The sequence below is a fragment of the Arvicola amphibius genome, chromosome 8, assembly GCF_903992535.2.
Source record: "Arvicola amphibius chromosome 8, mArvAmp1.2, whole genome shotgun sequence".
Lineage (NCBI taxonomy): Eukaryota > Metazoa > Chordata > Mammalia > Rodentia > Cricetidae > Arvicola > Arvicola amphibius.
In genome coordinates, this window is record NC_052054.1 from 70741120 (window position 1) to 70764036 (window position 22917).

Here is a 22917-nt window from a genome sequence, read left to right on the forward strand (position 1 = left end):
CCAATACGGAGTAGGGGGCGGGCCAATACATGCTGCGCCTGCGTACAACGCGCTCATGCCCCCTTCTTGGCCGCGTCTTGGGCGATTCGGCGCCCTCTAGAGGTCGAAAAAGGGGCTACAGGTAAGTGCCTTTCTGATCCTGCCCTCCCCACAGCTGCCTGCACTCCAGGATTTTGGGAAAGCCAAAGTTTGGGACTAACAAGGGAGCTCATGCACTATTAAAACAGTCCTATGGCGGAACGTGCTAGTGCACGTCTTTAGTGTCAGCACTTGGGAGGCAAAGATCCTTGATCACTGTGAGCTGAAGGCAAGCCTGGACTACATAGCAGGTTCCAGGTCATCCAGGACGACATACTGAGACTGTCTCAAAAATTAAGTTAATAAGACATTCATGTGATCACTCTATTAATATAACTCACTAATAAGTAGTCAGATATGACCCCAGCACTCTAAAGCCAGGGGCCAACTCTGTGTTCATCAAAGCCTGCTACAGAGCTACAAATGTTGAATTAATGACTAAGTGGGTGAGGAAAGACTCCAGAAAAACTACTCAGTACCAGTTACTGGGGAACTGAACCTCAGATTTCCCCATTCATAACTTAAGAATAATCTGTTCTTTCAAACTTAGTGCCAAAAGAAAACCACTGAAAAGTATATATACAAACTTAGAAAGGCTGTGGTGGCCCACAGCTTTAAACCCAGCACCCAGGAGGCAGAGGCAAGTGAATCTCTAAGTTCAATGGCAGCCTGGTCTATAGAGTGGATTCCCAGACAGCCAGGGCTACACAGAGAAACCCTGTTTGGAAAAACAATATAAATATAAACCCAGCTGGGGTGTAGCTCAGTTTTTGCATTTTCTGCTTCCTTTTCTGCTAATACTTCCCCTTTAGGCATCTCTATGCAGCTCACTTTTTCTTTGTTTTCCGTTCAAATATTATTTTAGTGAAGCGATTGCCTCTAACCTTGCTTCTATAAACAGCATCCCTTCACACCCTCCGTACCTGTCTGTGTTTCTCCAGATAGCAGACAATATTGCTTAGGATTTTTCTCCATCATGCATAGAAGCCACCCCAGACCCTAAGACTTTTGTGCTCCCAAGGGTAGTGCTAGCCTAAAGATAAAGGAAGAAAATCTGAAAGTATATAAGGAAAGGCCTACCATTTACTGAGCAAGCAGTGAAAAAAAAGTTTATGTACTTTTTTGAGACAGGGTCTCATGTAGCCTAGGCTAGCCTTCCCTATGTAGCTGAAGATGACCTCCTGCCTCCACCTCCTAAATTCTGGTCGTCCAGACTTGTACTTGCAGTTCTATTTGGTGCTGAGGACAGATTCCAAGGACTCTTGTAAACCGGGCAAACAAACAAAAAACTGAAGAGGGAGGCTCCTGTGACCTACCGATGGAGGAGAGGAAACAACCTGGCAATGAGACAGGGAAGGGGGAGGAAGGGCTGTAGAAACCATGGCAAGGACTTGTGAAGTGAGGGGGAGGGGAGCCATGGAAGGAGTCTGAGCAGAGGAAGGACTTTGGATAGGATCTGGTGCCCATATGAGAAACAGACAGTAGGGAACTGTACTGGGGTTCTCTAGAGTAGGAGAACTTATAGGATGAATCTCTTGCTTTTTTTTTGTTTTTGTTTTTTGAATCTCTCTATAGTATATAGAAGGGGATTTTTTACAATATGACATACAGGCTAGGGTTCAGATAATCCAACAATGGCTGCCTATGATTGGAAAGTCCAAGAATCCAGAAGCTGCTCAGGTCACAAGGCTCGATGTCTCAGCTGGTCTTCAGTAGATGCTGGAATCCTGAAGAAGTAGGCTCTAATGCCAGTGAAGGAATGGACTTGCGAGCAAGACTAGAATAAAGAGGCAAAGATCAAAAGCTTCCTTCTTCCATGTCCTTATATAGGCTTCCAAGAGAAAGTATGGTCCAGATTAATGGTGTGTCTTCCTGCCTCAGATTAAAGGTATGAGTCTTCCCTCTTCAAGATCCAGATCGAGGCTGGGCTGTGGTGTGCACACTTTTAATCCCAGGACTCAGGAGGCGGAGGCAGGCAGATCTCAGAGTTTGAGACCAGCCTGGTTTACAGAGCAAGTTCCAGGAGATCCAGGGCTGCATAAAGAAACACTGTCTATAAAAACAATAGATGGATAGATAGATAGATAGATAGATAGATAGATAGATAGATAGATAGATAGATAGATAGAATAAGATACCGAGATACCTTAGAGATATGACACAGGCCTAAACACAGAATTCACCATTTCATATATCCCTACTCATAGATCCTAGTTATTTTTCTTTTGCCGTGATGAGACACTATGACCTGGGAAACTTATAAAAGAAAGCCTTTAATCAGGGACTCGCTTACAGTTTCAGAGGGTGAGTCCATAGACATCATGGCAGGAAGCATGGCAGCAGGCAGGAGGGCATGACACTGGAGCTGGAGCTGAGAGCTTACATCTGATTTGAAAGCAGGAGGCAGAGAGAGGGGGAGAGAGACAGAGAGAGAGAGAGAGAGAGAGAGAGAGAGAGAGAGAGAGAGAGAGAGAGAGAGAGAGAGAGAGAGAGAGAACGCACTAACTGGGGATAGTGTGGGCTGTTGAAACCTCAAATTCATCCCCAGCAGCACACTTCCTCCAATAAAACCACACCTAATTCTTTCCCCGAACAGTTTCACCACCCATGGACCAAGCGTTCAAATAGATGAGCCTATGCAGGCTATTTTCATTCAAACCACCACAAGCTTAAAGGTAACTTTTTACACCATAGTTTGAGGGGGCTGTGGGTTTTGTTGTTTCGTTGGTTTGCTTTTGGTTTAGATTTGGGGTTTGTTTGAAAGATTTATTTTACAAGTATGAGTGTTTGCCCATGCGCACCATAGTCATGCAGTGCCCAAGGGGGGCAGAGGAGAGCATTGTATCTCCTGATACTGAAGTTACTCTGTGGGTGCTGGGAATTAAACCCAGGTCCTCGGGAAGAATAGCCAGTCCAAACTGGAGAGCCATCTTGCTAGTTTCAGGTTTTGATTTTGGAAACAGAGTCTCCTGTAGCATAGGCTGGCTCAAACTCACTAAGTAGCTGAAGATGACCTTGAATTTCTGATTCTCCTGCATCTACCTATTGAGTGTTCTAATCATAGGCACGAATCACCGCACACCCTCAAGTCTCTATTTGAGACCTGTCATAAGATGTCTGTTGTGGGATTTTTCATTTGTTCTTCTAGTATGTATTCAAACAGTTTCAGGGCCTGAGGATGCAGCTCAGTTGGTAGCTACTGCGCAAGACTCTGGCATCCATTCACAGCACTGCATAAACTAGGTATGGGGATTGACCGGGAATCAATCCACTGGGATCCCTATAATGTCAGATATCTGCATGAAACTTTATAGTTGGAGTATTCTATCTAGATTACCAATCAACTCTGTCCCGCCAGCTGCTCCCCAAATAACCGCACAGAAGCTTAATATTAATTATTAATGTTCAGCTGATAACTTAGGCTTGCCTCCAGCCAGATCTTATAATTTAAATTAACCCAGTTCTATTAATCTATGTGCTACCCCAAGGCTCTGTTACCTCACCTATGAACTTCCCATGTTGCTTCTTCCATGTCTGGCTCTCGATTCCTCCAACTCCACCCTCCTCCTTCCCCGTGTTCTCTCTGCCCCCCAAATCCTGCCTAGCTATTGGCCAATCAGTTTTTTATTAACAGTGAGAGCAACATATCATCATAGTGTACAAAAGGATTATTCCACAGCAAAATTGTTTGGGAAGGATTAGAAGGTATGACTTGTTGGAGGAGGTAAGCCACTGGGGGTAGGACTTGACCTTTTAAAAGTCCACACCAAGCCTCCTAGTCTCTCTCTCTCTCTCTCCTCTCTCCTCTCTCTCTCTCTCTCTCTCTCTCTCTCTCTCTCTCTCTCTCTCTCTCTCTCTCTCTCTCTCTCTCTCTCTCTCTCTCTCTCTCTCTCTCTCTCTGCCTGCTGCCTGTCGACCAGGATGTAAAGCTCTCATCCACTACCCAACACCATGCCTGCCTACTTTCTGCCTTGATTACGAGCTAACCCTTTAAAACTGCAAGCAAGCCCACAACTAAATCTTCCTTTTGTAAGAGTTGCCTTGTCATGGTGTCTCTTCCTAGCAAGAGAAATAATTAAGACAATGGACAAATGGGGCTGTGGTGGCGCACACCTTCAGTCCAAGCACTTGGGAGGCAGGGGCAGGTGGATCTCTGTGAGTTCGAGGCCAGCCTTCTCTACAGTGAGAGTTCCAGGACAGCAGAGGCTACACAGAGAAACCCACCCAAAAAAAGGCACTGGACATGACAGCTTACTCCTGTAATCTCAACACATGGGAGGTGGAAACAAAGCGTTAGAAATTCAAGGTTGCCTTCAGTTCCATATCAAGTTTTAGGACACCCTGGTCTACATGAGGCCTTGTTTCAAAAAACAAAACAGTTTTGGATTTTGGAGCATCTTGGGTTTTGTATTTCCATGTAAAGTGCTGTATCTGTGACTTTCTGTTGCTGTGAGAAAAACACCATGACCCAAAGCAACTGTGGAAGAGTTCCTTTTAGCTTCAGTTTCTAACAAAGTGTCCATGATGGTGGGGGAGGCATGGCAGCAGGCAGCCAGAGCAGGGAGGTCACACTTTCAGCGGCAAATAGAGCTAACTAGAACTGGAGCAAGGCTATGGACTCTCCAAGCTGCTGCCAGTGATGGACTTCCTCCAGCCAGACTCCCCAAATAGCGTCATCAGCTTGGGAGCAGGTGTTCAAGTACGTGTTCCTGTGGGGCACATATCTTTCAAACTACCAGACCAGATGGGGCGAATGTTGAGAGAGAATTTAGAGAATTTAGACATTAGTATCAACATTTGGAAAACAGGGGGCCAGTGTCCACATCAGGCAGTTTACAACCACCTGTAATTCCAACTCCAGGAGATTGACACCCTCTTCTGGCTTCCAAGGCGCACACACACACACACACACACACACACACACACACAGCACAAAGTAAAAAAAATTGGAGAACAACTCATTTAGGAGCTGTAATGATCTGTTCTGTCTCTTTAAGAGACAAGCCACTCCCACTCCTTCCCCTGTCTGCTGAGACAGGCTGATCTTCAGCTTCCAGCCTGAGTTCTCTCTCTTTTCTGTCTCCCTTTCGAAGAGACAGCTTCTGCCTCTCCCCACTTCTCCCCTTCCCCTTTCTGTCTCTCCCTTCTCTTTCTCTCTTCTCTCTCTCTCCTCTTCTCCCCTTCTCCCCTCCACCTCCAGAACCTACTGAATAAATATCCAACCTCACTCTGCATGGTGTGCCTATCCATGTCTCTGTCTCTTGCCCACCGCCACGTGTCTCCCTGCCCTGAACCAGCCACTGCTTGGGGACCTGCAGTCATCCCTGCCTGGGACTGGCTGCTCTCAGAGCCTGCTACCTGTGGCCACATGGCCCACTGTAACCACTTGGGGACCTCCAGTATTTCCACTATCTGCTGCCTCCCGGGATCCTGCAGCATTTTTAATTTTTCCACAGGAGCCAAATCAACATAATCATCAAAAGAAGACAGAAAAAACTAAGCATTTTTTTTAGTCTTGCAAAGAACTACTTTTTGTTTTGTTTTGAGAAATCCTTTCTCTGTGTAGCCCTGACTGTCCTGGAACTCACTATGTAGACCAGTCTGACCTTGAACTCACAGAGATTTCATCTGTCTCCTTCTTCCAGGAGCAGGGTTTAAAGGCAGTACCACCACCACCCAGCAAGCTACATCTTTTTTAAAAAAAGAAAATTGAAGGAACTCAATGGCAAATCTGTAGCTAAGTAGGAAGCCCCCACCCACTGCCACACCTGCTCATGACAAGCAGTTCTTGGAAAGTCACCGAGTTGTGATTTCACTGGAAAGGAAATCATTGTTCTTACAGCCACCAGAAGCGGACACCTAATTTCCATGACAAATACGGAAATTCTATATTAGCAGCTGGAGGCCTCTTCTGTATTTCTGCATGGACATATACAGCAACACAAATTGGAATAGAATGGAACCTGTCACCTGTTGGCAGAGTCACCCCTAAGGAATGGAGACATCAGTAGTCCTGTCAGCTGGTGCAATAGTCAAGGAACTGTTTCAAAACCAACCTATAAGTGATCCCAAGTCAAAGAACCATGTATTCACCAAAATATGGCATATTGAAGAAAAAATAAAGTACCTTTGAAATCTTCAAATAAAAGAAATTAGCAGAAGCCGGATGTGACAGGTGTGAACATAGACACCTATACTTATGTGAGAGGCTGGGGAAGGAGGCCTGCAGGCCAGCCTCAGTTAGAGAGACAGCAACACTGTCTCAGAAAACAGATTTACAAAACACACAAATAGGGGCTACAAGATGGTTCTGGGGCTAAGATATTTGCCACACAAACAGGATGTGTCCCCAACACACATGTGAGAAACCAGGCACCATCTCACACACCTGCAGTTCCAGCACTGAGAAGGCAGACAGGAGGATCCCCAGAGCTTGCCTTTCAAGCAGTCTAGCTGAATCAGTGAGCCCCAAGTTCATGGAGAGATGGCCAAAAACTAAGACAGAGGGCTGGCAAGATGGCTCTCAAGAGCTGCAGGTAAACCTGAGGACCTGAGTTCAATTCCTGAGACCCACAGATTGGCAGAAGAGAACCAACTCCTGAAAGTTGCCCTTTACGTACTACAGTGTGTGTGGCATATCACACGCGCACACACACACACGCACACACACACACACTGATAAATATAAAAATTATTTTGGGGGGGCGATGGCTCAATAGTTAAGAGCACCCATTGCCCTTCCAAAACACCCAGGTTCAATTTCCAGCACCCTCACAGCAGCTCACAACTGTCTGTAACTCCAGTTCCAGGAGATCTGACACCCTCACACATACACACACACACACACACACACACACACATATATGTGTGTGTGTGTGTGTGTATGCACATATATATATGCAGAACACCAATGTACATAAAATTTTTTAAAGATTTTTTTATTTGTTATTTTGTCTTTTTTTTTTTCTGGAGTTGAGGACCAAACCCAGGACCTTGTGCTTGCTGGGAAAGCACTCTACCACAGAACTAAATTCCCAATCCCAAGGGTTTTTTTTTTTTTTATTTGTAAGGTAAAGAATGCTAGAGGAAGACACCCACTGTGAACCTCTGCCCTCCTCTGTACACACCTGTGCCTGCACGAAGACTTTACACACCGACACATCCATACACATAAACAGAAATCATATGGTGTGGCACTATAGCTGAGGAGACGTGAGCAAACATCTTCTCACTCCAGATGAGGAACTGATGACAGCCCAAAGTAAGGACACCACTAAAGTCCAACTCGGTGAACCTGCATCACAGGAGGACGGGCCCCAGCATGAGTGACGGTTTGTGAAGGCGAGAGCCCCAAGGCTCTCTGCACAGCTCACAGGCAGAGACCCAGGTCAGAGATCTCTTCTCAGCAGCCCTCACTGTTTATATAAGCTTGTTGTCCTAGTTCATCTGCCTACAGGGAACCGCAGCTGAAGAATTGCCTCCTTCACTTTGGCCCGTGGCTGTATCAGAAAGCCATCTGAGCATGACCAAAGAGCTAGCAAACATAATCTTTCTCAGTGGTTCTTGTATTCAAATTCCTGCCCTGACTTCTGTCAATCATGGATTATGTTCTGAAGTGTAAGCCATATAAACTTTTTCTCCCTCTGAACTGCTTTTGGCCAGAGTGCTTTATCACAGTAGCAGGAAGACTAGAACACTTGGAAAAGACAGGACCTGGTGTGTGTACTCAGTTTCAGGAACACCCTGAGACTTGTGAGTTGTTTACTCCCTGACTCTTAAGGATTATTTCTTGTTTCAATTTGGAGAAATGATTACATAACAGTCTGGATGAGAGAAAGTTTAGAATAAGCAACAGCCAGTATCTTTAACATCAAGAGATTTTAATGTATAAATGCACAGAAATACATTTGGAAGCTGTCATGAAAGTTCTCCTTCATTTCTTAAGACCAAAGAATATAAGTGTGTCTTATAAAAAATGGAAAAGGCCTGCTGAAAAGGCTCCCTGGTCCCAGTAAATTAACCAGAAATTCTTTGAACTTTGCAGACAGCTGTCTACATTGTTCAAGGAGGTTTGGGGGTGGAGCTCAGTACAATGACATCTGCCTAGAATCCCCCAGTGAAGGGAAAACATGTTGGAAGCATGGCGGAATACTGGGGCATCTGCCTGGAATCCCGGTGCAGAATCAAGGATGTGGCTCAGTTGGTAGAGTGCTTGCCTAGCATGCATGAAGCCCTAGGCTTGATCCTCAGCACCACATAAAGCAGGTGTGATGGTGCAGAACTGTAATTGCAGCACTCAGGAAATGTTGAAGGTCATCCTTAGCTACATATCAAGTTCAAAGCCAACCTGGGCTATATGAAACCCTATCTCAAAAAAAAAAAAAAAAAAAAACCAAAGGCAAAACCCAAGGATTTGTGGAGGAGAGCTGGTAGACACAGTATACCATAGGTGTTAAAATCCTGCAAACCTTGGGTAAGGGTGAGGATCTGCTCAATGTACAATATATATCTATATGACATTTTTTAAATAAATTGCTTAAAGATCTCCAAAACAAACTAACACAAAAAGGCACTGGCAGCATCAAGGAGCCCACAGACTAGTTGAAAAAATTAGAATTGAGACAGAGAAAATCCAATAATTTCTAAGTCATAGGATGAGATAAGACTGAGGAGGTTGGGGTTGGCGAGATGGCTCAGCAGGTAAAGGTGCTTGCAGCCAAGCCTGACGACCTGAGTTCAATCCTCAGTACCAGCATGATGGAGGTAGTCATCCTCCAACCACATTACCCCACCCCTTTCTGACACATAGTAAACAACTAAACATAAGACAACAGTTTAAAAGATGGAGTAAGTCCAGCTCTCACCTTTGGGGAATTTATAATTTATCTGGGCATTTGTGTTAAAGAGATTGTAAGATAGGAGGAGCCCTTGTCCCTGGGCAGGAAGCAAGTCAGGGAGGGCTTCTTGGAGGAGGCACCCAGGGACAAGGCCTTTGCACTTGCTCTGCCTGCTTGGAATAGCTACCCAGATTTAAACGTGGATCCTCTCTCCATTATTCAGATTTTGGCTCAGTCATAACCTTTTTCTCAAGGTGCTAGCCTGACTGACCTAGGCTGCCCCACCTTTGTGTGTGCCTGTGTACACACACACACGTGTGTATGGGGGTTAGCCTACAGTCAAGGTTGGATATCCTCACCTGGAACTCACTATGTAGATCAGGATAGCCTAAAACTCACAGAGATCCACCTGCCTCTGCCCCCAAACGTTATCATTAAAGGTATCACCACCAAGCCTGCTTCACTCTATTCTTGAGACGGGTCTCTCACTGGAGCTTCTCGTTGGCCTAGACAGGCTGGGCAGAGGACCTCCCCCTCCCCGAGGAACCGTCTATTCCCTCAGTGCTGGGTTTATAGGCGTGCTGCCATACCCAACTTTTGCGTAGGTGCTGGGGCCCTCCTTAGGGTCTATGAAACATCTCACCCTTGACATATTCCACAGCCCTTATGCTCCTTCCTATCTGTCTTCCTCTACAAAGTGCTGGTTCCTGGGGGCAAGAATTGGTTCAGGCTACTGCCACACCCAGCACCTTAGATCAGGGCTTGGCACAAGCCAGTGTGCACAATGAATGTTTATTGAATGAAGAACAAAAACTGTCGCGGAGCTCCTGGATCCAGCTGTGCCTGGAGCTGCACGATTGTGAAGTGGCCTAGGAAATTCAAATCCCTCTTGACTACACGGCCATCTCAGACATCACCTCGTGGCTGGTGGATACCTTGCTCACTGCACTTTCCTCATCCTGTGGATCCCTCAGGGCCCAGTGGCATGCAGCCTGGAGTGACTGGCGGAGTTGTTTCCTTCCAAAATACAAAAACATTATGGGATTGAGAGCACTGTGAGCAAGGGCCAGGCCTGAAACCAGAGGCTCAGCCTCCAAGACCCGGGCAAGGAGCAAGGAGTACGGCGCAGCCACTGCAATTATGACCTTCAGGATGTGGTAAGGGGTCCAGCAGATGAAAAAGCCAACCACGACAGCTGTGCCCAGTGGCCAGTGACGTCGGGTCAGTTGCCATTGGAGGATGCCGTGGCAAGTGGCCATGAACACCAATGGCCCCAAGAAGCCAAAGAGAAATCGAACAGCGGTGATGGTGGCCTCTGCAGCGACAGATCGCCCATAGTCTATGCCACACAGAAGCCGTGGAGGGAAATGCTCCTGATGCAGCCTACGGTAGACAGCAGAGGGCACCGTTAGCACCAGGGCCAGCATCCAGGAAGAGACCTGGGCCACCCGCACCCCGAGTGTCCGGTGATCAGCAGTCTTCCAGGAGGGCCTGAAAGCCAGTAGGAAGAGGTCAGCGCTGAGGGCAGTCAAGAGCAGCACACTGGCGTACATAGACAGGACGGTGACCGAGGGCAACAGCCAGCAGCCTGCTGCCCCATATGGCCAGTGACCCTTTTGGGCGATGGGCACAGCCAGGAAGGGCAGAGACACACAGCAAAGCAAGTCAGCCACAGCCAGGTGCAGGAACCAAGAGGCCCCAAGCCTGCGGCAGGATTCTTTCCAGGTCACCCAAGCCACCAAGATGTTGCCTGGTACACCCACCAGGAAGATGGCTGCATACAGAAGAACCAAGGCTATAAGGTAGACATCACTAGATAAGCAATCACCATCTGGGCAGTCTACGGGAACATCCGGAAGGTCATGGTAAAGATCGTAATCATATTCATAATCATATTGGTAGCTGGTGGTATGGTTCATCATCCTGGCCCCAGATACCTGCAGGAGACAGACAGGCAACAAGTCAGTGGGAAAACCTCAAGAGCCTTGCTGTTCTGGGCCGGGTTGGCCCAGTGACACCATACTAGAGTCCAGTGCTGTGCTGTTTGGGTGCCTGAACTCCAGGGTGCCTGCATTCTGTGATGCTTATTATCAACTGGCAACCTGACAGATTCTGAACTCCAGGGTGCCTGCATTCTGTGATACTTATTGTCAACTGGCAACCTGACAGATTCTGGGAGCATCTAGGAGATGGGGTCAGTCTTTGTTGGGCTAACTGATATGGGAAGACCCATGTTAATTGTGGAGAGGACCCAGCTGGGATCCTGGACTGTATAAATGGAGAAAGGGGGCCAGAAAGATGGCTCAGCGAGGGAAGGTGCTGCCACCAAGCCTGATGACCTGAGTTCAGTCCCTGAGACCCATGGTGAAAGAGGAGAACTGACTCTCCAGGTTATCATCTAACCTACACACACACACATACACACACACGCACACACACACACACACACACACACACACACACACACACTCTAAAAATAGGGATTTTTAAATGAATGGGAAAAGTGTTCTGGGAAGTGGCATACATTCTTCCCCCCAAAAGAAAGTGTTTCTTTTTTCTTTTGTTTTGTTTGAGACAGTTTCTCTGTATAGCTCTGGCTGTTCTGGAACTTGCTCTGTAGACCAGGCTGGCCTCGAACTCACAGAGATCCGCCTGCCTCTGCTTCCCAAGTGCTGGAATTAAAGGCGTGCACCTCCGGCACAGCTTAGCTCACTAGTGCTTCTTGACTGGTTTTGATGTGGTCAGCTACTTCAAGCTCCTGTTGCCTTGACTTTCCCTCCACAGTGGACCAGATATTGACACTGTGAGTCAGAATAAATATCTTCTCCTTTAAGTAGCCTTTGCACAGTATTTTATGTAGACCAGGATAGCCCCAAACTCACAGAACTCCAACTGTCTCTGCTTCCCAAGGACTGGGATTTAAAAAAAAGTGTGCCACCACATCCAGCTGTGAATTATTTTATCACAGGAAAAGAAACTATTAAGAGAGAAAGAATTATCTCATTAGCATGTGAAATTCCAGAATATGAGAACAGCAAACTGAGATTCCAGTGTAAGAGAACTAGAATTCCAGAAATGCTGAGACTTGTATATACCTTGAAATTCTAGTACATAACCTTTTATACACCACAAAGTGCTGGGATTGAAGCCAGGTCCCACACATGTGCCAGGCAGGTGCTCTACCACTGAACCATACTCCAGCCCCTCACTGGGCATCTGATTAATGGAAACCTAAACAATTCCTTGAAACACTAGAATCCTAGCTCATGCCTGTCTTGGAAGGCTAAGGTGCAGTTTTAGAACCCCATGGCAGATTAGAACATATAGATCCTGAATACTAATGCCTTAGAACACCAAGCTCTTAGAATTCAAAAATTAAAACTCAGTAAGAAAAACAAAAGAAAAAGAAGGAGGAGGAGGAGGAGGAAAAGAAGAAGAAGAAGAAGAAGAAGAAGAAGAAGAAGAAGAAGAAGAAGAAGAAGAAGAAGAAGAAGAAGAAGAAGAAGAAGAAGAAGCAACAGCAACAGCAACTGGGCAGTGGCAGCATGTGCCTTTAATCCCAGCACTTGGAAGGCAGAGGCAGGTGAATCTCAGTGAGTGAAAGGTCAACCTGGTCTACAAAATGAGTTCCAGCCAGGAACCCCTATCTCAAAAAAGAAAGGAAGGAAGGAAGGAAAGAAGGAAAAAAGAAAGAAAGAGCGAGCAAGGCATGATAGCATGCTTATGGGCTCAGTGAATAAAGACAGTAATAAATTCTTTTTTTTTATTTTTGGTTTTTTCGAGACAGGGTTTCTCTGCAGCTTTAGAGCCTGTCCTGGAACTAGCTCTTGTAGACCAGGCTGGTCTCGAACTCACAGAGATCTGCCTGCCTCTGCCTCCCGAGTGCTGGGATTAAAGGCGTGCGCCACCACCGCCCGGCTGACAGTAATAAATTCTTAAAAATAACAACAAAATCCATCTGGAGCAATTATTTCAATAATATTAACATTGGGAACACTTAGGAAGAACAGGATGTTGCATTCCCTATGGTTTATTTATTCACAAACACAGCCCATGGGTACTTTGTGTTTTGCTTTGTTTTTGAAGGTTTTCATGTAGCTCAGGCTAGTTCCACATATGCTGGGTAGTCAAAGATGACTATGAACTCCTGGTCCTTCTGCTTCTAATTCCTGAGTGCTTAGATTTTAAGGGTGCACTACCACACCCAGCTCTCGAGCATTGTTGTTCTGGGTGTCTGTCCAAGGACTGAGGCACAGGCCAAAATCTGTCTCCAATCTGATATTCCAATGGGGAAAACCAAGGAGCCAGGATGCAAACAAGAATAGAGGCTGGAGAGATGGCTCAGTGGTTAAGAGCACTGGCTGCTCTTCCAGAGGTCCTGAGTTCAATTCCCAGCAGCCACATGGTAGCTCACAACCATCTGTAATGAGATCTGGTGCCCTCTTCTGGCATGTGGGCATACATGGAGACAGAATGTTGTATACATAATAAATAAATAAATCTTTAAAAAAAAGAAATCTGCAATATTTTCCAAGGGATAATAGTTGAATGAAGAGAAAGGACGTACCTGGGCTTCACGAGACCCTGCCTCAAAAAAAAAAAAAAAAAAGTTGCTGTAGGGAGAAAACAATCCCAGAGAAGGAGGCTCCAGTGGAATTGCACACAGATGGTAAAGGAAGGTAGCATTTGTGCAGAAACTAAAAGGATTGAGGGAGATGATGAGGACCTAGAATGAAATAAAGCGTGACAGCTGTGTTCAAGGAATAGCAAGGTCATGAGGCTGGAGCGGAGTCGGCGAGAAAGAAAAGGGAGAAGTGAGAACAACTCAGGCATGATGGCATGCACTTGTATTCTCAGCACTTAAGATGTGAGGCAGGAGGATTGCCATGTGTTCCAAGCCGACTTGGCTACACAATGATTATTAGGCCAATTAGGGTTCACATAACAAAATGCTATCTCGGTGGAGCACTGTTAGTCTTGCCTTCCTGTAACTGCAGCTCTTGGAAGGTGCAGGCAGTTCAAAGCCACCCTAGCCAACATTCTATTGAGACACTGTGTTAAAGGGGGAGGAGCTGGAGAGACGGCACTACGGTTAAAAGCACTTGTTGCTATTGTAGAGGAACCAGGTTCTGTAGCAGCTCACAACTGAACCATCTCTCCAGCTCCTCTCCTAACTCCCCATTTTAGTTGGTTGGGTTTTTTTTTTGTTGTTGTTGTTGTTGTTTTCTGTTTTTTGTTTTTTTTTTTTTTCAAGACAGGGTTTCTTTGTGGCTTTGGAGCCTGTCCTGGAACTAGCTCTTGTAGACCAGGCTGACCTCGAACTCACAGAGATCCACCTGCCTCTGACTCCCAAGTGCTGGGACTAAAGGCGTGTGCCACCACCGCCCGGCGGTTTTTGTTGTTATTATTGTCATTTGTTTGAGGTTTTTTAGATTTATTTATTTGATGTGCATCAGTGTTTTTCTACGTGTGTATGTGCACCACACGCATGCCTGGTGTCCATGGAGGTCAAAAGAAGACATTGGATCCCCTAGACAGTTCCAGACAGTTGTGAGCCACCACAAGGTTTGCTGGAAACCAAACCTAGGGTCTCCTGCAAGAGCAGCAAGTGCTCTTAACTACAGCCCCTGCAGGGGGCGCTGGGCAGCTCACAGTTATCTGTAGCTCTAGTTCCAGGGGCTGACACCCTCTCCCGGACTCTGTGGGTACATGTACTCAGGTGCACAGACACACACACACACAAAATTAAAAATCATATTAAAATCCAAAAACAGCAACAAAATAACCAGATCCAACAACAATAGTTTAGCACATCAGAAGGTGCTATTCACTGAGCATTTTGTGTATGTTCCAGGCATGACCCCAAACATCTTTCAACATTGTATCTCTGTTTCATAGGGTCTTCTTCTTCTTTTTTTTTTTTTTTTTTTTTTTTTTTTTTGGTTTTTCGAGACAGGGTTTCTCTATAGCTTTGGAGCCTGTCCTGGAACTAGCTCTTGTAGACCAGGCTGGTCTCGAACTCACAGAGATCCGCCTGCCTCTGCCTCCCTAGTGCTGGGATTAAAGGCGTGCGCCACCACCACCTGGCTTCATACGGTCTTCTTAAAATGATCTACAGTTGACTGAGGCACAGACTAAGTGTTCCTAGGCCCAAGTCCCAAAATATTACTGTCTCCAGATATGAAACTAGGCGGCCACATACACTCTGAGGCCCTGAACCAACTATATGACTTTGGATGGCAGCCACGACTGGCTCTGTCCATATCCTCCTCTGGGGTCCACGTCACCAGTTTGGTAGGATCTCAGCATTAATGCAGAAACACAGATATAGCCAGGTGGTCGTGGTGCACACCTTTAATCCCAGCACTCGGGAGGCAGAAGCAGGTGGATCTCTGTGAGTTCAAGTCCAGTGTGGTCTACAGAGTGGGTTCCAGGACAGCCAGGGCTACACAGAGAAACCCTGTCTCAAAGAGCAAAAAGAAAAAAAGAAAAAGAAAAAGAAACACAGAAATGTTACAGAGTAAAAAAAAAAAAAAAAGAAAAAGAAAAAAAAAGAAATGTTACAGAGTGCACTGGGGAAGACAAGACCTAGATGGGAGGGGCCACTCAACCCCATTCAGAGTGGCCAGAACCTGACGCTCTCAGCTCACTATTGTGGGTTGTCTGGCACTGCCCAGAGCCTCAACCAACGCTGTCAAAACAGGAAAGACACAGCGGAAGTTGGGACACTTCCAGCTCGGCCAGGTACCCAGCCAGCTTATGAGGCCAAGCCATTTTTCTGAGTATTTTTCCATTCTTCAAAGCAAACTGTACCTTACTTTTAAAAACTCACCTGCCATCCAGCACTAGAGGCTGAGGCAGGAGGAATGCCATGTTTAAGGCCAACCTGTGTGTGCTATACGGTCAGACCCTGTCTCAAAAAAACAAAACAAAGTAAGCAATACAAAAACATAACAAAAGAACAAAACACTCAAAGGTTCAACAGCTCTGTGACCTTCAGCAGGTAGCCTAACCTCTCTGTGCTTCAGTCTGTAAAAGGGAATAAATAATCAAATAACCCACCTTAGAGAGCGCTGGGAATATTCAGTGTACTTAATAGATCTGCCCCGGAGGAAATGACTGCCACAGTGCTGGTCCATAGCAAACATCAGGTGTGTGTGTCTGTCTATGTGTGTCTGTGTTTGTCTGTGTGCCTGTCTGTGTGTGTGTGTCTGTGTCTGTCTGTCTGTCTGTGTCTGTGTGTGTGTGTCAGTTTGTGTTTGTGTGTGTATTTGTGTGTGTCTCTGTGTGTATCTGTGTCTGTCTGTCTTGTCTGTCTGTGTGTGTCTGTGTGTGTCTGTGTGTGTCTGCGTGTGTGTCTACGTGTATCTGTGTCTGCGTGTGTGTGTGTGTCTGTGCATGTGTATTCATGTTTGTGTGTGTGTCTGTGTCTCTGTGTGAATCTGTGTCTGCGTGTGTGTCTGTGTGTGTTTGTGCGTGTATATTCGTGTTTGTGTGTGTGTCTGTGTGTCTGTGTCTCTGTGTATATCTGTGTCTGCATGTGTGTGTGTGTGTATCTGTGTCTGCGTGTCTGTGTCTGTCTGTCTTGTCTGTCTGTGTGTACCTGCGTGTGTCTGTGTGTGTGTATCCGTGTTTGTGCGTGTCTTGTGTGTCTGTGTCTATGTGTATTAGCTGCTGTTATCACGTATATACACAGCCTCTCTTCCCTTCTCTGGCTCCACCTTGCACAGCTATTATTGATAACATTCCAGGACAGTTTCTGTACTCAGATACTATCAGCCTGTGGTATTTCGTCCGTAAACAGAACAGGGATGATTCCCAGCATATTCTCTCTCTCTCTCTCTCTCTCTCTCTCTCTCTCTCTCTCTCTCTCTCTCTCTCTCTCTCTCTCTCTCTCTCTCTCTCTCTCTCATTCCCACTTAACTCAGTGCTCCATCACTGACAAGACAGAGCTGTCTTCTCAGCCCTTCCACTTTCCTGAGGCTGAGTGTCTCACTGAGCCTCAAGTTTGCCAACTGGATCAACAAATGGGCCAGGAAGCACAAGAGACCTTGGTATCCACCCTCTGGTGCTCAGATTACAAACGGACACTCTGTACCCAGTGACATTGCTGTCTTGTTTTGTTTTGTTTTGAGACAGAGTTTCTCATTGTAGCCTCCGTAGCTCTGTAGACCCAGCTGGCCTCAAACTCACAGAGATCTGCCTACCTCTGCCTCAAAAGGGCTGGGATTAAAGGTATGCACCACTGCCCAACTATATTGTTGTCTTTTACAATAAATCAGCTGTAGTTGTTTGATTCCATACACTATACATAAAATAGTATTACCATGGCTTTTACATAAGTAACATATGTATTTACTTATTTGTGTGTGTGCTCTTGTGTGTACACAAGCTTGCACAAGCATGCTTGCATGGCACAGCTCACAGTGAAGCTCAGAAGACACTTTGAGCAAGTCAGGATTCTCCACTCACCAAGTGGAGTCCTAGAATCAAACACCGGTTGGTAGGCTTCACAGCAAGTACATTTACCTACTGAGTCATCTTGGCCCACAAATTGCTACTTTGTTGTTTTTTTTGTTTTGTTTTGTTTTTTTGAGACAAGGCCTTACCACTGACTGGCCTGGAATTTACTATGTAAACTGACTGACCTCAAATTGAGAGATCTGCCTACCTCTGCTTCCTGAGTTCTGGGGTTAAAAGCTTGGTCTACCACATATGACTTATGTTTTTAATTTTTATTCATGAATACCCGCGTGTGTCTGTTTAAATATATGACACCTGTGGGCACCAGAAGAGGGAGTTACATTCCCTGGAGGTGATAAGAGAGGTCAGTGGGGTGAATCTGAGCATATATATAGTCATAATGAAGCGTGTTATTTTATATGCAAAAATGCAATAAAATGGGAAAACCTGGGCATGGGGCAGGAGGATTACCATGAGTGTGAGGCCAGTCTGGTCTACATATGAAGTTCCACACCAGCTTAGGTTATACCATGAGACCCTGTTTCTGAAAACCAGAAAGTAATGCTAAGGGCACAACTCAGCTGGAAGAGTGTTTCCCGGCACCACATAAACTGGACCGGATGGCACATCCCCGTAACTACAGCATTTGAGTTTGAGGCCAAATGGGTCATAGGAGATCCTGTATCCAGAAAAGAGAAAGAGAGAGCTGATGTTCACTGTGCATGTAATATGATTCAGAAATGACTGTCCTGACCATCTTAGACATAGGCATTATAATTATCCCAAGTTCCCAAAACTTGGGCTCCACCCAGTGTGGGCTCCACCTAGTGTAGGCTTGCTCCAGTGTGGTTTCTGGCATCTAGAAAACCCCTAGAGTTCATATGGTATTGGTGAGTGAAAGAATAAATTAAAGAGGTAAAGGAGCAGCTTAGGGTGTGAGAGAGACAGATGGGTGGATAAAGAGCTCATCCTGCAAGCCTGCTGGCCTGAGTTCGATTCCTGGGACACAAGTGGCAGAAGGAGACAGCTGAGTTCTGTAGGCTGTCCTCTGGTTCTATATGCAGGTTGTGCTACACATGACCATGTGCAATGCAATGAATAAATTAGTACAATTCAGAAATAAAGGAAGGCACACACTTGAGCTGCTATACACGCAAACTTTTTTTTTCCAAGACAGGGTTTCTTTGTGTACCCCCTGGCTGCCCTGGAACTCACTCTGTAGACCAGGCTGGTCTCAGACTTACAGAGAGACCCGCCTGCCTCTGCCTCCCAAGTATTGGGATTAAGGGTTTGCACCACCACCACCCGGCTACACACGAACAAATCATTATTTAAAAAATTAAAAGAAGATATCTGAGAATCATACAATACTTTTAAAGAAAAAATAATACAATAAAAATCATAAAGTAACTTTTTAATTTTGGTTTTTCGAGACAGGGTTTCTCTGTAGCTTGGGAGTCAGTCCTGGAACTAGCTCTTGTAGACCAGGCTGGCCTCAAACTCACAGAGATCTACCTGCCTCTGCCTCCCGAGTGCTGGAATTAAAGGTGTGCACCACCACTGCTCAACAATAAAATACTTATAAAGAAAAAAAATACAAAAATGTGAGGAGAGTGCCTCTGTGTTAGAAATAAGAATCAGACTGGCAATATTCTGACACTGGAAACGGACTCAGGTAACACTCTTACGGAATGTGCTCAGTTTACCAGAAGCCCCGAGCTATGTAGTTACCACCCGCACACACCTCCGCATACCTTTGGCAAAAAGTGACCCTTGCTGTCCAAGGAAGCAGGAACAGGGAGTATGGCGAGGGCTTGCTCGCCAGACACACTGACTTTAAGAGGACTAGCTCTAACCTGGGGATCCCTGAAGGTCAGGGTATCCTGCACTGCAGAACGTGACGGGAACAGTTACCTATCTTATCTTTTACTGGGCTGACCTAGCTAGCAACACGTATCTGGGGCCCTGACGTGTTTTCCCGAGCAGCGAGGATAATTCCTATCTGGAGGGCTGAGGGTGTGGTAGAGCGCTGCATCAACTGAGTACCACAGCGCATGCCTGCAATCCCGGTACTCAGGTGAGGCAGGACAATCGTGCCTTCAAGATCATCCTCAGTCACACGAGTGAGTCTTTGAGGTCAGCCTGCGCAACATGAGAGCGTGTCTCAGAAAAAAGTTAAATATCCATCTGGAATTCTAATTCTGACTCAAGGTTTTAAAGTGAATGCTTCTAGGAAGCCAAAATCATGAAACTCTCCACTCCTCTCACCCTCCCTCATGCCTCCTTCCTTACCTTCTCTTCCAACTGGTCTCAAATTAGCCAAATGCAGCTCACAAGCGCAACGTCAAGCTGCTGGGAGGCCCAGGGCCAGGGACAGGAGCTGGCCGGTCTCAGCCGTAGCTGGTGAGTCTCAGCGCTGGGTCCTACGGGATTCCCTGGGTCCTACGGGATTCTCTGAGGGCCCTATTAAACCTAAACCAGGAAAAATGGGCGTGGCCTCCTCCCAGCCTCAGGGGAATATTTGTCTCTTCTTCCTCCCATGAGTCACAGATTAAACCACTGACGGAAAGGTTGGAAAAGCCTAAAGTATTGAGAGCCGGACAGTGTCTCCACCCTTAGCCTCACCGTCTCTAGCTTCCTGGAAGCCAGATCTGTGTGGACTGTAAACCACAAGGCCTAGAGGGCTATCTTTGAAACTACCTCCCACCCACCCTCCGCCCTGAAGGGCCCCTAAGTTTCCACAGTAAGCACTAGCTTCTAGCTGACCCTCTCCTGACATCCTGCTCTCCTCTCTGCCTCTCCTGCCTGAGCTACAGACTCTTAAAGATTTTTCCTTTCTCAAATGTTCTGAGGAAGATAGCCCAGTGTTAACCCTACTCAGAAAGATCAAGAAGTCAAGCCCAGGCCTTGAGGCTTCCCTGGAACTTAAAACTGCAAGTCCTGTCCCCTCTCTGGGCCTCGGGTTTTTCACCTGTAGATATGCAGACATAGCAGGCATGAGAGAACACACTTGTCATCCCAGCACTCTGAAGGTAGAGGCAAGGAAAATCTCAAGCTGGAGACCTGTCTGGTCTGCACAGCAAGGCACTGTTGCAGAACACAGACAGAGCCAGAGATGGGTAGGTGGGAACATGCTTGTCACACACACACATGTGGACCTAAGGTTGAATTTCTATCCCACATAAAAGTCAAGTGCAGGATTACATGCATGTAATTCCAGCATTCATAGAGAGAGATAGTCAGGGGAGACAGGAGAATCCCTGGAAACATGTGGGCCCAGCTAGCCTGACCTCTGCCACTGCAAGCAACAAGAGACTGTCCCCAACAAAGCAGAAGTTGAAAGTCTAGGATTAAGGCTGTTCTCTGACCTTCATATGCAAACTGTAATTCTCAGGCCTGTGTGCTTGCAGGCTTAAAACAAAAAAGAAAAAAGTACTAACAACAAAAAAAGAAGTTGATCGTAGTGGCTGTTTTTGTCTTGTTTTGAGACAGGATCTTGTACTGTAGCCTGTGATGACCTCAAACTTACAGATTTGCCTGCCTCAACTTCCCCTATCTTTAAATACACACCCACACACAGATACAGGCTTAAGAGGCTAAGCCTCACCAGGTGGTGGTGGCACAGGTTTATAGTTCCACACTTACGGAGGCAGAGGCAGTTGGATCTGTGAGTTCAAGGTCAACCTGGTCTACAGAGCAAGTTCCAGGACGCCACGCAGGGAAATTCTATCTTGAGGGAAAAAAGAAGGAGGAGGAGGGGGAGGAGGAGGAGGAGGAGGAGGAGGAGGAGGAGGAGGAGTCTTCCTCTCCTCTTCCTCTTCCTCCTTCCTCCTCCGCCTCCTCCTCCTCCTCCTCCTGCAGAAGACGAAAGAAGAAGAAGAAGAAATGGTCTCAACCCTAACGTTGGAATCTCTTCACTCAGCAGTTTTTGATGGTCATATTTCTCTCCGAGCCATGCCTAAGGCCTTAAGGGGATGTGGTCATGAATTCTTCTGTTGGTATTTGGAATGTTAAGTCATGTTGTTAGAGGAAGCTGCTTCTGGGTCAAGAGCTGCAAACTGTGATATGATCGAGGCCTCTCTCATCCTGAGAGGCCACTGTGTTCCCTACACCTCCAGTAGAATTTTGTGGTAACTTACCTGGTCAATAAATGTGCCAAGATGATAGAAGTCTTGAAGTCTGGCTCAATGTTAGGGTATTTGCTTAGAATCCCCCAGTGAGGGCTGGGGTGTGGCTCAGTGGTAGAGCCCCTGCCTAGAATCCCCCAGTGAGGGGCTGGGGTGTGGCTCAGTGGTAGAGCCCCTGCCTAGAATCCCCCAGTGAGGGGCTGGGGTGTGGCTCAGTGGTAGAGCCCCCGCCTCAAATCCTCCAGTGTATTGATTACTTTCCTAGGCGGTAATAATATCATGACCAAAAGCAATTTATGGAAGAAAGGGTTAATTTGCCTGGTGGTTCTAGAGGGTTAATCAATAAAACGAGAAGCCATGGTAGCCAGCAGCTGGAGCAGTAAGCTGGTTGATCACACTTTCACCCACAGAATATAGAGAAAGGATTCAGGAAGTAAGGTAAGAATATAAAAACCTGCAGAGCCCACCCTCAGTGACCCACTTCCTCTGCGAGGCTCCACTTTCTAAAGCTCCATAGCCTCCTCAAACAGCACCAACAACTGGTCAAACATGAGAGCTTATGTGTAACTCCTTATTCAGTAATAACAGGCAGTGAGGAGCTTGGGGTCCAGTGGTAGAGACAAAGAATTTGAGGACCTAGTGGAGGAAATACATATATATATGAAACCACCAAGTGTTTTCAGTTATACCCTTAAAATCCAGGACCACAACATGGTATGGAGGGGCTCTACCACTGAGCCACACCCCAGCCCCTCACTGGGGGATTCTAGGCAGGGGCTCTACCACTGAGCCACACCCCAGCCCCTCACTGGGGGACTCTAGGCAGGGGCTCTACACAGAGCCACACCCTCAGACTCAAGGATATTTTTATGTTGATCACATATCAAAATGTTATCTTAGATTAATAAAATATATGCACAGAAGGTGGAGCTACCGCTACTTGCTACTGGGCATGGTGGCACACACCTTCGAACCACCTTTCTAAGCTCCTCCTTTCCTCCCACCTTGGTTTTTGAGACAGGGACTCTCCATGGGATCAGCCTAGACCAGCTGCAAGCCCTAGCAATCCACCTCCCCTGTGCCGAGGCTACAAGTGCACGCCACTGTGCCTACCTTCGTACTCAGACTCTGGGGCTGGAACTCATGTCCTTATGCTTGAATGGCAAGCACTTTGCTCACTGTGCCCTCTCCCAGCGCCTCATGTTTCATCCCAGAAGACTTTAATACAGTGCAATGGCTTCCTCTGAGGCTCCCAGAGGTCATCAGAACAAGGGAAGGCTCTGGCCCCAGACTTTGCAGCCCTGCATCTGAAGAGCAAATGGGTGTGCAGAACCGAAGTGTGCAGAAGGATGGGACTGGGGGAGGAGAGAATACACAATAGAGTCCACCAAGTTCTCAGCCCACTTCCTTTC

General features: G+C 46.5%; 2 protein-coding genes across 3 annotated transcripts; one reads left to right on the forward strand and one right to left on the reverse strand.

Moving 5' to 3' along the window:
- The first annotated feature begins 5800 nt into the window (after window positions 1-5800).
- LOC119821824 (cytochrome c oxidase subunit 7B, mitochondrial-like) lies at window positions 5801-6603 on the forward strand. The gene is made up of 2 exons (XM_042055595.1): window positions 5801-5811; window positions 5894-6603. The coding sequence occupies exons 1-2, from the start codon at window positions 5801-5803 to the stop codon at window positions 6087-6089; spliced, it is 207 nt and encodes a 68-aa protein (XP_041911529.1). The 3' UTR covers window positions 6090-6603.
- Window positions 6604-8492: 1889 nt separating this feature from the next.
- Window positions 8493-22798, reverse strand: C5ar2 (complement C5a receptor 2). Of its 2 annotated transcripts, none has more exons than XM_038340025.1 (2): window positions 22619-22798; window positions 8493-10852 (listed from the first exon to the last, which is right to left on the reverse strand). In XM_038340025.1, the coding sequence occupies exon 2, from the start codon at window positions 10835-10837 to the stop codon at window positions 9809-9811; it is 1029 nt and encodes a 342-aa protein (XP_038195953.1). In that variant the 5' UTR covers window positions 10838-10852; window positions 22619-22798; the 3' UTR covers window positions 8493-9808. The 2 variants fall into 2 exon arrangements, with proteins under 2 accessions (XP_038195953.1, XP_038195954.1); XM_038340026.1 differs by lacking the exon at window positions 22619-22798 and adding an exon at window positions 19671-19796.
- Window positions 22799-22917: the final 119 nt, after the last annotated feature.